Source organism: Mus musculus, chromosome 7 (genome assembly GCF_000001635.26).
Source record: "Mus musculus strain C57BL/6J chromosome 7, GRCm38.p6 C57BL/6J".
Taxonomy (NCBI): Eukaryota; Metazoa; Chordata; class Mammalia; order Rodentia; family Muridae; genus Mus; species Mus musculus.
In genome coordinates this window covers 120,451,415-120,465,835 of record NC_000073.6, presented here as the reverse complement: position 1 = coordinate 120,465,835, position 14,421 = coordinate 120,451,415, and the positions used below count along the sequence as shown (strand labels likewise).

General features: G+C 40.4%; 1 protein-coding gene across 3 annotated transcripts in view; it reads right to left on the bottom strand.

Annotated features, from left to right (window-relative positions):
• The window catches only part of Abca16 (ATP-binding cassette, sub-family A (ABC1), member 16), a 135,246-nt gene that overhangs the window by 79,057 nt on the left and 41,768 nt on the right, over nt 1-14,421 (bottom strand). For 2 of the 3 annotated variants that reach the window (NM_001278943.1, XM_006507683.2), the window contains 3 exons: nt 12,698-12,879; nt 8,651-8,785; nt 34-151 (listed from right to left, as the gene is read on the bottom strand). In NM_001278943.1, coding sequence (NP_001265872.1) covers nt 34-151; nt 8,651-8,785; nt 12,698-12,879 — 435 coding nt within the window. Of the gene's footprint in view, nt 1-4; nt 152-8,650; nt 8,786-12,697; nt 12,880-14,421 lie in introns of all 3 variants that reach the window. The other variant, NM_001278944.1, reaches the window with a different exon arrangement.

The window sequence follows — 14,421 nt, the reverse complement described above, 5'->3', positions numbered from 1 at the left end:
ATACCTTTACCCTGGATGCATATGGATACACACCTGTGAGAACAGACAGGGTTGTGGTCTTTCCTGCCCCATTGTGTCCCAGAAGAACAGTGACCTGCCCCTCATATATGTTCAGTGACAAGTTGTTTACTGCAGGTTTGTTTTTAAATTCCTGTGGGATGAAAGAGTAACATGTTATCTGTCAATTAAAAAGACAAACATTAACATCCTCTGTACTTATATCATCCAACACATGCTAGCAATAGTGGATAATGTTGTTAGGTCCAAAGGAAACTCTAGTTTCCCAAACTTCAAAAAGCAGTCCAGATATCCAGAAATGGGCTCAGCCTGGACTATAGAAAGATTTCTTGCAGTTAGACAAAAGCAGGCATTCCTCGGTAATTTGTGAAGCTGGTTCCCCACTACCATATATATGTATGTATGTGTGCATGTATACATATATATATTCACATACATGTTATATACATTTCAAAGTACACATTAGCATCTTAGCTCTTCTCACCTCCCTTACACTCCCCCCGCTCATTGGCTCCTCTATCCCCAGCTACCCATTCTCCTTCCAACCCTGCTATTTCTCCTGCACTCTGCTCTGCTCTGTTCCTGATGCTCTCATGGCCCGGGCAATCTGCTGGCCACATTCAGTCTACTTCTCTTTCTGTTCTAGACCCTTCCAGATGCCTCTGGCTGTTCTTTCTACAATGAACCCTTTATTTACAATAAAACCCTTCCCCTTAGCCATGCCAGGAAGCAGTCAATGTCATCAGTTTATACAGTAATATAGTCCTTTAAGTTAGGAGTAGCTTTGTATCTCTAAATATTTACCAGAAACATATTTAAACATTTCATAAATATCTCAAAATTGGCATGTGTAAAACCCTGAATATATCTATATTATTAACTTACACATCAATAAATATAAAAATCAAAATTATCTTTTGAAAAAAAAATTTAACTGTTCCTTCAAACTCATCTAATGTATCTCAATATGCAAACAAGAGATGCTTGAATATAATTCTACACCTTAACATAAATCACACATAATCCCTGTTTTACAGAAGCCTTCACAAAACATAATGGGACAAAAGGTGAGGGCATGTAAAAGTAGCTGCAGATATGAACAGCACAAAGGGCCTAAAATGACACACCTGATAGTACTTTAAGAGGTTAAGAGAGGTCAGATTGTCTTGGCCCCTGACCTCCTCCCCTTGAAGAAAAGTGTTTTTATTATTTTTTTATTGGTTATTTTATTTGGATTTCAAATGTTGTCTCCCTTCCTGGTTTCCCCTCCGCAAAGCCCCAATCCCATCGCTCCTCCCCTTTGCCTCTATGAGGGTATCCTCCCACCTACCCACCCACTCCTACTTCACCCCTCTACCATTGCCCTATGCTGGGGCATGAAGCCTCCATAGGACTAAGAGCCTCCGTTTCTACTGATGCAAGATCCTTATTTATTTCATATGTAGTTGGAGTCATAGAGCCCTCCATTTATACTCTTTGGGTGGTGGTTTAGTCCCTGGGCTCTTGCGGGGTTGGGGGGGGGGGTCTGGTTAGTTGATATTGTTGTTCTTCCTGTGGGGTTGCAATCCCCTTCAGTCCTTCCCCTAACACTGTCATTGGGGTCCCTCTGCTCAGTCTGATAGTTGGCTGAGAGCATCCCCATCTGTATTAATCAAGCTCTGGCAGAGCCTCTCAGGGGACAACTATACCAGGCTCCTGTCAGCAAGTGCTTCTTGGCATCAGCAATGGTGTCTGGGTTTGGTGTCTGCAATGGGATGGATCCCTAGGTGGGACGGTCTCTGGATGGCCTTTCCTTCAGTTTCTGCTCCATTTTTTGTCCCTGTGTTTCCTTTAGATTGTAACAATTCTGGCTTAAAATTTTTGAGATGGGTGAGTGGCCCCATTCCTCAACTGGGGGCCATGCCTAACCTCTGGATATTGTCTCTACAGGTTCTATTTCCTCTTTGTTGGTTATTTTAGGTAATGTCATTTCCCCCTGTTGGGTCCTGAGAACCTCTCACTTTCTTGGCATCTGGGACTTTCCAGTGGCTATATATACCCTGTTCCCCATCCCCCACTGCTACATATTTCTATTAATTTTCTTGACCCTTTGAACTTCTTTCCTGTCTCTTCTCATACCTGATCCTAGCCCCCTTTTCCCCTCCTCCTCCTCCTCTCTCCCTCCCGGGTCTCTTTCTCCTTCTACCTCCTGTGATTTTGTTCACTCATCTAAGCAGGACTAAAGTATCCACACTTTGGTCATCCTTCTTGAGCTTCATATGGTTTGTGAGTTGTATCGTGGGTATTCTGAGCTTTTTGCCTAATACCCATTTATCAGCAAGTACACACCATGTGTGTTCTTTTGTGTTTGGGTTACCTCACCCAGGATATTTTTTAGCTCCATCCATTTGCCTGTGAATTTCATCAAGTCATTGTTTTTAATAGTACTACTCCATTGTGTAAATGTACCACATTTTCTGTATCCATTGTTTTGCTGAGGGACATACGGATTGTTTCCAGCTTCTGGCTATTACAAATAAGGCTGTTATGAACACAGTCAAGCAGGTGTCCTTTTTATATGTTGGGTATATGCCCAGGAGTGGTATAGCCGGGTTTTCAAGTAGGACTATTTCCACATTTTTGAAGAACCACCAGATTGTTTTCCAAAATGGTTTTACCAGCTTGCAATTCTACCTGCAATGGAGGAGTGTTCCTCTTTCTCCACATCCTCACCAGCATCTGTTCCCCCCTGAGTTTTTGACCTTAGCCATTCTAACCGGTGTGAGGTGGAATCTCAGGGTCATTTTGATTTGCACTTCCCTGGTGACTAAAGATGTTGAACATTTCCTTAGGTGCTTTTTGGCCACTCCAGATTCCTCAGTTGAGAATTCTTTATCTCTGTACCTCATTTTACAAATAGGGTTATTTGGTTCTGTGGAGTCTACCTTCTTCAGTTCTTCGAATATTTTAGACATTAGCCCTTTATCGGATGTAGGGTTGGTAAAGGTCTTTTCCCAATCTGTGGGATGATGTTTTGTCCTATTGTGATTTTTAATAAGATCAATAGGACCCTCCTACCCTGCTGAGAAAGAATTCTGACAGGTAAAAACAGTTTGTTTCCTCTGGAAGAACAGCCTTATGTGATGTTTTATGAGATCAGAGGTTGTAAGCCTACATCAGGTGTGATGTGAATGTAGCCTTCTGATTTTAAAATCTCTATCTTCATTTGTGGCACCAGGAATCATTCCAAGGCAAGAGCTTGCTCTTGGTCAGCTGGTTAGAGGACTTACTATACTCTAAACTGGCTTAAAAAAAGTGTAGTGATTTGTAACTGTCTCGCATGGATTATTTCAGTGTGACATATGAAACAGAAGTTTTACAGGATGTATCAGGGAGCAAAGGGTAGTCATTCCAGAGATCAAAGATAAAGTCAGTCCTATTATGTTCCCAAATCCTACACAGATAGTTTAAATACATTGCACAATAAGTTCTCAGGCATTGAATAGAATATAAAAAAGGATTGTGTCTCAAGAAAGAATAATTAGCTATGGATTTAAGCGAAACAGATATGAAAGAATCAAACTATTGCCAAGAATTGAATTGCTTCAAAAGCAATTTAACAGAAACAAAACCACCCAGTAGCCTCCCCTGCATGAATAATAGATTTTCTTGAGTTAATAAAGCCAGGAAGAGATCCAAAGGAAAACCACCTTGAGTAAAAACTATCAAACTGTACAAGATTAGTGACAAATTGTTGTAAGTTACCAGAAAAATAAAAGAATACTTAGGAAGCAAAATAAGAACTGAAGCAGATTTTTTAGTTTTTCACTAAAAACAACTCCTGTGAAAAGATACAATACCAATAATCCTAGTATTAGAGACATGGCGGTAGAAAGATCATGAGTTCAAAGTCAACCTAGTTATATAACAACACTCTGTACCAAAAATCAGAACAAAACAGAGACAGAAGGCCAAGGAAATGGCTGAGTGGTTAAAGTGCTTCCTGCATAAGCGAAAGAATGAGTCTGGTCCAGAATCCATGTAAATCCTGGTGGCCATGGGCCTGCTTGTAATTCCAGTTTGGGAAGGCAAAACAGAGGATCCATGGAGCAAGATGACTATCAAGATTAGACATATTTGTGAGCTCTAGGTCTGACTGAAAGACATGTTTCAATGAATAATGGACCCATACACGTGTGCACATGCACACACCCATGCACAAACACATGTGAAAGGAGAAAAAAACCCCTAGAATTAAGAAAAAAAACTTTTCTTCTTTTTCCAAGTTCTCTTTTTAAAAAAATATTTTATTATTTTACTTCATATTTAATTCTGACCTTTCCCCACCCCCATCTACCCTACGACTGTTCCACATCCCACACCTCCTCCCCACTCCCCTGACTCCACAAGAATGCCCCCACCCCCACCCCACCTGATCTCTAAACTTCCTGGGGCCTCCAGTCTCTTGAGGGTTAGGTGCATCATCTCTGACTGAACCCAGACCTGGAAGTTCTCTGCTGTATATGTGTTGGGGGCCTCATATCAGCTGGTGTATGCTGTCTGTTTGGAGGTCTAGTGTTTGAGAGATCTTGGGGGTCCAGATTGAGACTGCTGGTCTTCCTACAGTGTTGCCCTTCTCAGGTTCTTTCAGCCTTCCCCAATTCAACCACAGGGATCAGCTGCTTCTGTCCATTGATTGGGTGCAAATATCTGCATCTGACTTTTTCAGCTGCTTGTTGGGTCTTTTGGTGGGCAGATATGATAGGTCCCTTTGTGTGAGCATTCCATAACCTCAGTAATAGTGTCAAGGCCTTGAGACCTCCCCTTGAGCTGGATCCCACTTTGGGCCTGTCCCTGGACCTTCTTTTCCTTAGGCTCCTCTCCATTTCCATCCCTATAATTCTTTCAGACAGGAACAATTATGGGTCAGAGATGTGACTATGGGATGGCAACTCCATCCCTCACTTGATGTCCTGTCTTCTTGCTGGTGGTGGGCTCTATAAGTTCCCTCTCCCTACTGTCAGGCACTTCATCTAAGGTCTCTCCCTTTCAGTTCTGAGAGTCTCTTACCTCCCAGATCTCTGGTGCATTCTGGAGGATCCTCCCAGCCTCTTATTTCCAGTGGTTGCCTGTTTCCATTCTTTCTGCTGGCCCTTAGGGCTTCAGTCCATTTCCCTCATTCAATACCAGGTCAGGTTCCCCTATCTCCCCCAAACTCCCTACCCCTCCTTGTCCCATCCACTTTCCATCCCAGGTCTCTCCCTCCCTCCCCACTTGTGATAGCTTTCTTCTCTTTCCCAAGTGGGACTGAGGCATCCTCACTTGGGCACTTCAGTTTGTTGACCTTTTTCAGTTCTGTGGACTTTACCTTGGGTATTCTGTACTTTTTTTTTTTTTGGCTAATATCCACTTATTAGTGAATACATACCATGTATGTCCTTTTGAGTCTGAGTTACTTCACTCAGGATGATATTTTCTAGTTCAATCCATTTGCCTGTAAAACTCAGGATGCCCTCATTCTTAACAGCTGAGTAGTATTCCCTTGTGTAAATGAACCACATTTTCTGTATCCATTGTTCTGTAGTGGAACATCTAGGTTGTTTTCAGCTTCTGGCTATCACAAATAAGGGTGCTATGAACATAGTGGAACATGTGTCCCTGTGGCATGGTGGGAGATCTTTTGGGTATATTCCCAAGAGTGGTATAGCTGGGTCTTCACTATTTCCAATTTTCTGAGGAAACTCCAGATTGATTTCCAGAATAGTTGTACCAGTTTGCAATCCCATGGGCAATGGAAGAGTGCTCCTCTTTCTCCACATCCTCTCCAACATGTGTTGTCACCTGAGGTTTTCATCTTAGCCATTCTGTTTGGTGTAAGGTGGACTCTTAGGGTCGTTTTGATTTGCATTTCTCTGAGGACTAAAGACTTTGAACATTTCTTTAGGTGCTTCTCAGTCATTCGAGATTCCTTGGTTATGAATTCTTGGTTTAGTTCTATACCCCATTTTTTGATTGGGTTGTTTGGTTTTCTGGCGATTAACTTCTTGAGTTCTTTAAATATTTTGGATATTAGCCCTCTATCGGATGTGGGGTTAGTGAAGATTTTAAAAATACTTACACTTTATTATTTATTATTAGAACTTATAAGAAAATAATAGAAAGCAAGTTACTTAATCTAATTATTATAGAAGAAATTTAATCCAGCAACATAGCTGCTCTGGCAAGCTCTCAAAATCACATCCAAATATCTGATCCAACTGGAATGTTGTCTTGGACTACAATAGTTCTGGGTGGAATACACACATGCCCTTTAATCCCTAACAAAGAAGGGATAGTTTGTAGAAGGAAGCAGTCTTGTTTGAAAGTGAAGTCTAACTGACAGGCAGACAAAGTGACAAATCAGAGAGACATTTGACAGAATGAGTCAGAGATAGGAAAAGTCCGACTCATAGGAGAATAGCAGCGGAAGAGAGGCTACATAAGAGCAGGGAGAGAGAACAAAGATGGTATGATGTGGTGTGTGTGTGTGTGTGTGTGTGTGTGTGTGTGTGTTGTTGGGAACAAAATAAGGAGGGGCCCTGGTGAGGCCCTGGCGAAGAAGGGAAGGAAAAATATGCCACATCTGGCCAGAGTTCCTGTGCTCTGGGCAGGCAGATTCGGGGAGACTGCCAGGCGCTTTCCACTCAGCCCCAGGTAAGCATCTAAGCCTCTGACCCCACTCTGCGGTGGGTGGAGAAGGGGCAGCCCCTGACCAGGGACCCCCAGAGCTACCTTGCTAAAGCCCCAGGGTTGTAGGAGAGAGGGAATAGGGGAAGAAGTTCCCAACACTGACCAGAACATGCAGCGGGTCTTGATGGAGCAGAGACTCTATGGTTTAAGAGCTTTATTATAGAAATGCATGGGGAGAAAGAAAGAGAGAGAGAGAGAGAGAGAGAGAGAGAGAGAGAGAGAGAGAGAGCGCGATAGAGAGAAAGAGGAGAGCAGAGAAGACAAAGAGAAAGGTTAGAGGAGAAGTGAGAGAAGTGAGAGGTAAGAGGACAAAGGAATGAGAGAAAGCAGGAGGTGGGGCCTAACAGCCCCTTTTATGGTCTTCACTGTTGCTAGGTAACTGGGGAGGAGTTTAGCCTGAAGGTCAGAAGCTTGGGCCATTGCTTACGTGACTACTGACCATGCTTCTCTTGTGGGGGCTGTGGGAGGTGGTACCTTAGGCAGGGGCCAGAGTTCCAGGAGCATGAGGGAACGCCTACCGTGTCATGTAGGTGAATTAGGACCACCGGGGTTCAGACCTCAGCTCGACAGAATGAGCCAGAGAATGAGAAAAAGCCAGAGGATTAGAATAGATTGTCAATGTTAGTATGAGGCCAGGCAGAGCAGTGCACTCAGAAGCTGAGAGAAGCTGGATTGAATAGTTAGTTTGGAAGATTAGACTGTACAGAGACTAGAAGCTCCCAGGCCTATCGATAAATCAGAGAAGGAAATGCTCTGGGCTCAGCCCAAGCCATGTGTGTGCACAGCTTGGGTACGGCTCTCATCTCATCACTTCATCTGAAGAAATAAAAGCACATTTACAAATAATACACATCTATGGTAAACAACTAATGATGCAATGCTAAGATCATCTCCTTTCTGAGATGAAAACAAACACTTCCATGTTCAGTGAAGCATGACTTGTAACCTGTCTATCAACAGATAAATGGATAATAAGGTGAGACACACCCTGAAATATTATTTGGTCACAAAAGAAGGAAATCCTGCCACTTGTACCACAGGAATAAACTCCAGGGAACATTATAATGAATAAAAGTCAGACACAGAAGCTGAAACTATGATTTCATCTTCATGTAAAAATCTAAAAATACCACATTAGGGGAGAATAGTGGCTATTGAGTACTGACGGACATAGAGATATATTGGTTAAAGGGCTTCAACTCTTAGTTACAAAAGAAATCTTTGGGCCTAAGTACAACATGTAATGGTAGTTAATAATATAGCATTTTTATCTGATATTTGATGAGAGCAGATTTTAAAATTTTCTCACTAAGATGAACTATTAAAACCAATAAATGGTAATGTATATTAAATATCTGGGATAGTAAATCCTTTATACAGTACACATATATACAAATCCTACTATATACATAAAATATATAAAATTTATGTGCTAATTTAAAAGTTTATATCCAATGAAAATATTCTGCCAGGAGGTACAGAGAAACCCTGTGTTGAAAAACAACAACAACAACAACAACAACAACAAAAAAGAAAGAAAACATTCTTAGATGAAGATGAAATAAAGACTATTTCAGATTTACAGGAAAACAGAAGTTAACTATCAGAGGGCTGCTGGTAATATTATACCCCTCATCTAAATAAACCATTGCATCAAGTTTACTTGTTAACATTAATTTTACAAAATCACATTATCATTTCTTGCTATATCCATTACAGAAGAATGAAATACATAAAGATGGAGTGAATAACACAGCATTTGTAAAATTATATCAAATTCCAACCAAGCTCTGGTTCTCAGAGGACAACTATATTAATTATGATGCACATAAACAATGAAAGCATCTCTTTTGTTTTTTTGGAGTAGCCAATTATGAGCAATCTTTTTGGTTTTGTGTTCTTGCAGGAACATTTGAAACAATACCTTGTGCAAATGCATGATATGGATTCCTGCCTCCAAGTTGGGAGGTTCAGCCTCATAGCAGTTATGTACTATGGGGGTGCACTTTGCCTCTTCTGTAGTCTTTCTAATTTTTGGTTTGCCAAACCAATATGAGCGCTACAGAAAAAGATAAGAGATCATTAACCAAAATAAGTATAAAAAACTTTTGTGTTAAATTGCTGTTTCTAAAAATGTAAATCATGCCAAACAAATGAGGGTCTGTTGTTAATCTTTTACTCAGTGCTTGGATTAGGATAAAGAGCTTATTATACTATGGTCTTTTTATTAATGAGTAAATAGAAAATTTAACAATAACAAAAACTTTTTATGAAAGGGAGATAAAGAACATAAAGTTAGGTTGATCTGTTGGGAGGTGGGGGAGGGTCTGGGAAAAGTTGGGGGACAAGGAAAACATGATCAAAATATACAGAATAAAAAAATTAAGTAAAAAAAAAAAAGGACGACTCTGAATAGATCTATCACAAAAGGAATCAGAGATCAATATAGTTCCTACAAAGAGTAGACTAGATGGTTTCAGTAGGAAATTTTCTCAAACATTTAAACAAAAATTAACAGTTTTTATTCAACTCTTGCCAAAAACCATAAGGGAATACCTCCTAAATCAGCGTCACCCTAACACCCAAACCAGACAACCTTATAATGTAGATGCAACACTCTTCAATATAACACCGCAAGCTGAATCCACTAGAATATCAAAATTATATACCATGCCAAAGTGAAATGTATTGCAGGAATGGTTCCAGATACTAGAATCAATCACTGTAGTATCACATTGATCATAGGATCATTTTGACTCATGCATGATAAAAATTGTAGCAATCTTGAAACATAAAGGTGTTTTCATGAAAAAAAAAAACCCAACCCTCCCAAAACTCCAAACTTAATAGATAACAATACTCAATGATGAAAGATTGAAAACCTTGTTTTTTTAAACCATGTACAAGCCTGCAATGATGGCCGGAAAGAGGGGACACATTGGAGGCAGGTTGGACGCACTGCCATGACCTGTGCACACGAGGGAGAGTTCGCCTGCCAGAAGAACATGAAGAAGCACTGCGACTCAGGTAAGGGAAAGCGCTGAGATGATGGGTCTCTGCTGCTGCCTGGAGGCAGAGGGACTCCAGATCATGCAGCACAAGCAGGAAAAGGCAACTGAGAGGCGGGAACCCAAGCAGCTCTGTGGCTTCCAGTCCACTCCACCTGTGTGCCTGAGCCAGTCCCACAATGGTTGAGCATATCCTGTGGCATTTTGTTTTTTGTTTTCTTTTAGGGAGGGGCTACATGGACAGAGGGCAGATATGGAGGGATGGGGTTGAGTGGGATTGGGGGACATGATCTGAAATTCACAAAGAATCAATAATAAAAAAAGAATACAATGAAGAGTAAAGGATAATTCTCTTGCATTTGCAGAATGGGAGAGAATATTTGCAAATTATATCAAAGGGGTTAGCACGTTAGATACATAAGAAAGCAAATAACAATCACTGACCGGGCATAAGACCTGTTTCTATAAACATGACATCTAAAGGCCAATACGCACATAAATGTCATACCTATGATTTGTTGTCAGGAAATTAATTTAAATTTCACATAAAACCTATGAGGGTAACTACCATAAAGGGAATGTATGAGTGAAGGAATGGAACCTTAGTACTTTACTGGGAGGGCTGACAAAAAAAATGGGATGACCTGTTAGTCTCCAAAACCTTAAACCCAGAAGTTCTGCAAGAACTAGCAATTTTATCCCTAGCTATATACTCAAAATAGTTAAAAAGTCATAACCTCAACAGCATGCAATAAATATGTCCTCCAGTGAGATGTGTAATACTATGCAGTCTACAAGAGGATGAGTAAAGATGAATTCATACTGACACTTTTAAAACTGTAAATGCTGTGACAGTAGCCAGACAATGTAGTCCCTTAGATTAATGTGGGGCGCTTCATTAGATTCAAAGAGAGAGAGAACTAAATAATTCCTGTATTTAAACTTCAGCACTTGGTCCCTTTCACGAATAAATCTGAGAAACTACTTAAAGAAGCATCTACGAATAGGCAATTATTATGACTGCATTTTACATCCCTTGAGTGAATAAGTTCATAGAAAAAGCGAGCAAATCAGAGGTGCCTAAAATGCAAAAAACAAGGACTTCTTTTTAGATCATAATTTTAGTTTTCTAGAATGAAACACTGAGCTGGGGGTCAAGGTTGTATACTGTGACTGTTCACTGTAAATACACTAAGTACTAGTGACTTCATTTTAAAATTGCTAATTTTATGTCATATGTATTTCACTAAAAAAGTGACAATTTCTAAGAACTAGAAACAGCTTGGCTTGGTTTACTCTTCCTGAAGAACGAAGTTATAATCTATTTTCAGGTATAATAATCTGCAGCCAAACTATCTATAGTTTTACTCTTCAGTATTTAAAAAAACCCGTCAGTAGTTCTCAAGGTAGAGGGACTGAACTGAGTTTTAGAGAATGACCTTGGAGCCCTGGCTTATCACACTTGGCTGTGGTGTCTCCACTGTGAGCATGCAAACACTATAAGGAAATCTGGGGATAAGAAGCAGGCACTTTTGTACTTCATGCACATAACTGGTTTGCTCCCCTGAAAGGGACCAAGTGTTGAAGCTTAGATACAGGAGTTATTTAGCTCTCTCTTTGCTAGAATCTAATACAGTACCCACATTAATGTGGTGTGAGTTCCATTTGGCTCCCAACTCGCTAACCTAAGGGTCAAAACACGGTTTTATTATTATAAGCCTCTCAGTTTGTTATGAGAGTTCACTAAGAGAACGCACGAATGAATCTTGATGACTTTATTCACTTGTTATGATAACCTTCATTATCACATTTTATACTTTACAGTAAACTATAGTAGCAAGAGTTGCCAAAGGTCACACCTATTTGGCTTAAATTAGTAGAGTAAATAAGTTTAATCAGGGCAAAGACTGGTGTGAGACTAAATTTATCTAGAAGATGCTGGAGTTAACTGGGAATATCCCAAAAGGGTTCACAAGCTGGACTGCACTGGGACTTTGTCTAAAGACCAGGTGAGAAATACTTGTTTTGTTGTTATTAATGGCTGTTTGGAATGCTGAATTGCAAGTGGACCCCGTGTGTAGATGATCCCAGTTAGATGGGGAGGAACGGGATACTTAAGCTAAGCAGAGGGAAAGCAAACAGAAGATGTGCACTGGGTGGCCAGCTTTTCTGAAATGAGATATTACAGACATATGATTGTTGAGACAAGCTCAAATACACATAGTTCTCATGGACATAAAAATAAAATCCAATTTTTGATATTACTTTATGGAGACACTTGCAGTGCCCATATTCAGCACAGTATATGGTAAAAAAGGACTGTGGGTATTTTCATTATATATAATGTTGGAGACTTGGATTGTATTGTAAATCTGTTTCAGGATTTTTGTCATGAGATGCTTGATTTAAAAGGAGAGGGTAAGGGGCTGGAGAGATGGCTCAAGTGGTTAAGAGCACTGACTGCTTTTCCAGAGGTCCTGAGTTCAATTCCCAGCAACTACAAGGTGACTCACAACCATCTGTAATGGGATCTGATGTGCTCTTCTGATGTATCTGAAGACAGTTACAGTGTATTTACATACATAAAATAAATGATTATTTAACAAAAACAAAATAAAACAAACCACTGTTTTAAAAGTTTCAGTGTTTTAGTCATACATGTTATGCAACTATATACACAGCAGAATTTATGGCACATCAAGAAATGCACAGTGTCTCAGTACTGCTGGTATATAGATTAGGATGGTCTATATTTGGCTTTTAAATTTGATTACATTTATGAAGTAGGTTTACAAAGCCTATGAGCATTTGGAACAAGAGCAACATTAAAACTGGTAAGTTTACCATAAAAGGGAGGTGGGAGGATCAAAGAACTGAAGGAGAGGACACCATAATCAGAATCTATTGCATAAAAACAATCTATCTTCAGTAAAAGAAAAAGAGAAAGAAAGAAAAAAACTCACCATAAGGAAAAAGTACCATGGTTGAGGCACACCACACTGTCCAGGAAAGACGGCTTCTACATACCAGGTAACAAGGCTGTATAAGAAAGCATCAAACAAAAGCATTCCAAGCATATAGCCAAAGTTGAGGTTATCCTCAAGATTGGCTGGTGTCCAAAGGTTGTGCCATTTAACACCAATCTCTGAAATAAAGGGGAGACATTGGCATGGGTGAAATCTCTGAGACTTGGTACTCTGCCCTGTGAGTTACCTCTCAGCTGTGGCCCTTAGCAAATATATTACCACAGAACAAGGTGGTTTCATTTCTCCTTTGTTTCTTCAAAACCTTTAAAAACAATCGGGAACGGTTTAAATTAAATGAATAACAGAAACAACGAACAGTCCAAGAACAAGGAAGGAGTAGACTTTATAGAATCTGGGTTGTTTCCCCTTGAGAGTTTCTCTCCTCCCAGAGAAACAAGCACAAGAATGGCCAAAAGTGTAAACTATATTCTCCAGTGCTGAAGCTGACTGACCACCAATAAGGAGAAACCAAGGAGTTCTACTGAGTGACGGCACTGATAGGATTGCAAACAGAAAGTCAGCAAAGGACGGAAAGAAATCCTTTTCCTTTCCTGTGCCCATAGCAGGAGAGGATGAGGGTTTGCCGAGAGCATGGCTGAAGAGTCAAGACTTAAAAAGGACCACACTTCAGGAAGCTCATCTGTTCTTCGTCTTTGCCCTTTCCCCCTCAACAACAGCCATGAACACTAGGTATTTTAAAGGAAAGGGTAATAATATGAAAAAACATCCCGTGGAAAAATTATTATCAAAATTATAATCAATTTTGAGAGGTAATAATAAATTAGAAGTCACAGGAAAATAGGAGTCAAAATATACACCACAGGAAATTTTCTATAAGCTCAAGTCCTCCTGCTTCCAACAAAGTAGAATTCCTGAAAGATAAAATATATAATAGAGAAGGAGGCAATAACTAATGTAAAATTGATAAACCTGATAAAAATAATTAGGAAACTAAACGGTTGTACTTTCCAATAAACCAATGGAAATAAGGACACAGATGAAGTAATGGGGATTGTTACTGTTTCCTGCTAAATGAGAATTACAGAAGTACCTACAAATAAATAGGATATACAGTCATCTGACTGGCTACTTAATACAAGTTTGTTTTTTTTTAATTGGATATTTTCTTTATTTACATTTTAAATGTTATCCCATTTCCTGGTTTTTCCCTTTCCCTGCTCCTATGAGGGTGTTTTCCCACCTGCACACCCACTTCCCCGCCCTGATATCCCCTACACTGGGGCACTGAGCATTCACAGGACCAAGGGCCTCCCCTCCCATTGATGCCAGACAAGGCCATCCTCTGCTACATATGCAGCTGGAGCCATGGGTCCCCCCCCTTGTGTACTCTTTGGTTGGTGATTTAGTCCCTGGAGCTCTGAGGGTGGGGAGGTTCTGGTTGGTTGATAATGTTGTTCTTCCTATGGGGTTGGTTGTAAACCCCTTCAGCTCCTCCAGTCCTTTCTCTAACTCCTCCATTGGGGACCCTGTGCTCAGTCTGATGGTTGGCTGTGAGCATCTGCCTCTGTATTTGTCAGGCTCTGGCAGAGCCTCTCAGGAGACAGCTATATCAGGCTCCTGTCAGGAGCACTTCTTGGCATTTGCAATAGTGTCTGGATTTGGTGTCTGTATACGGGATAGATCTCCAGATGGGGCAGTCT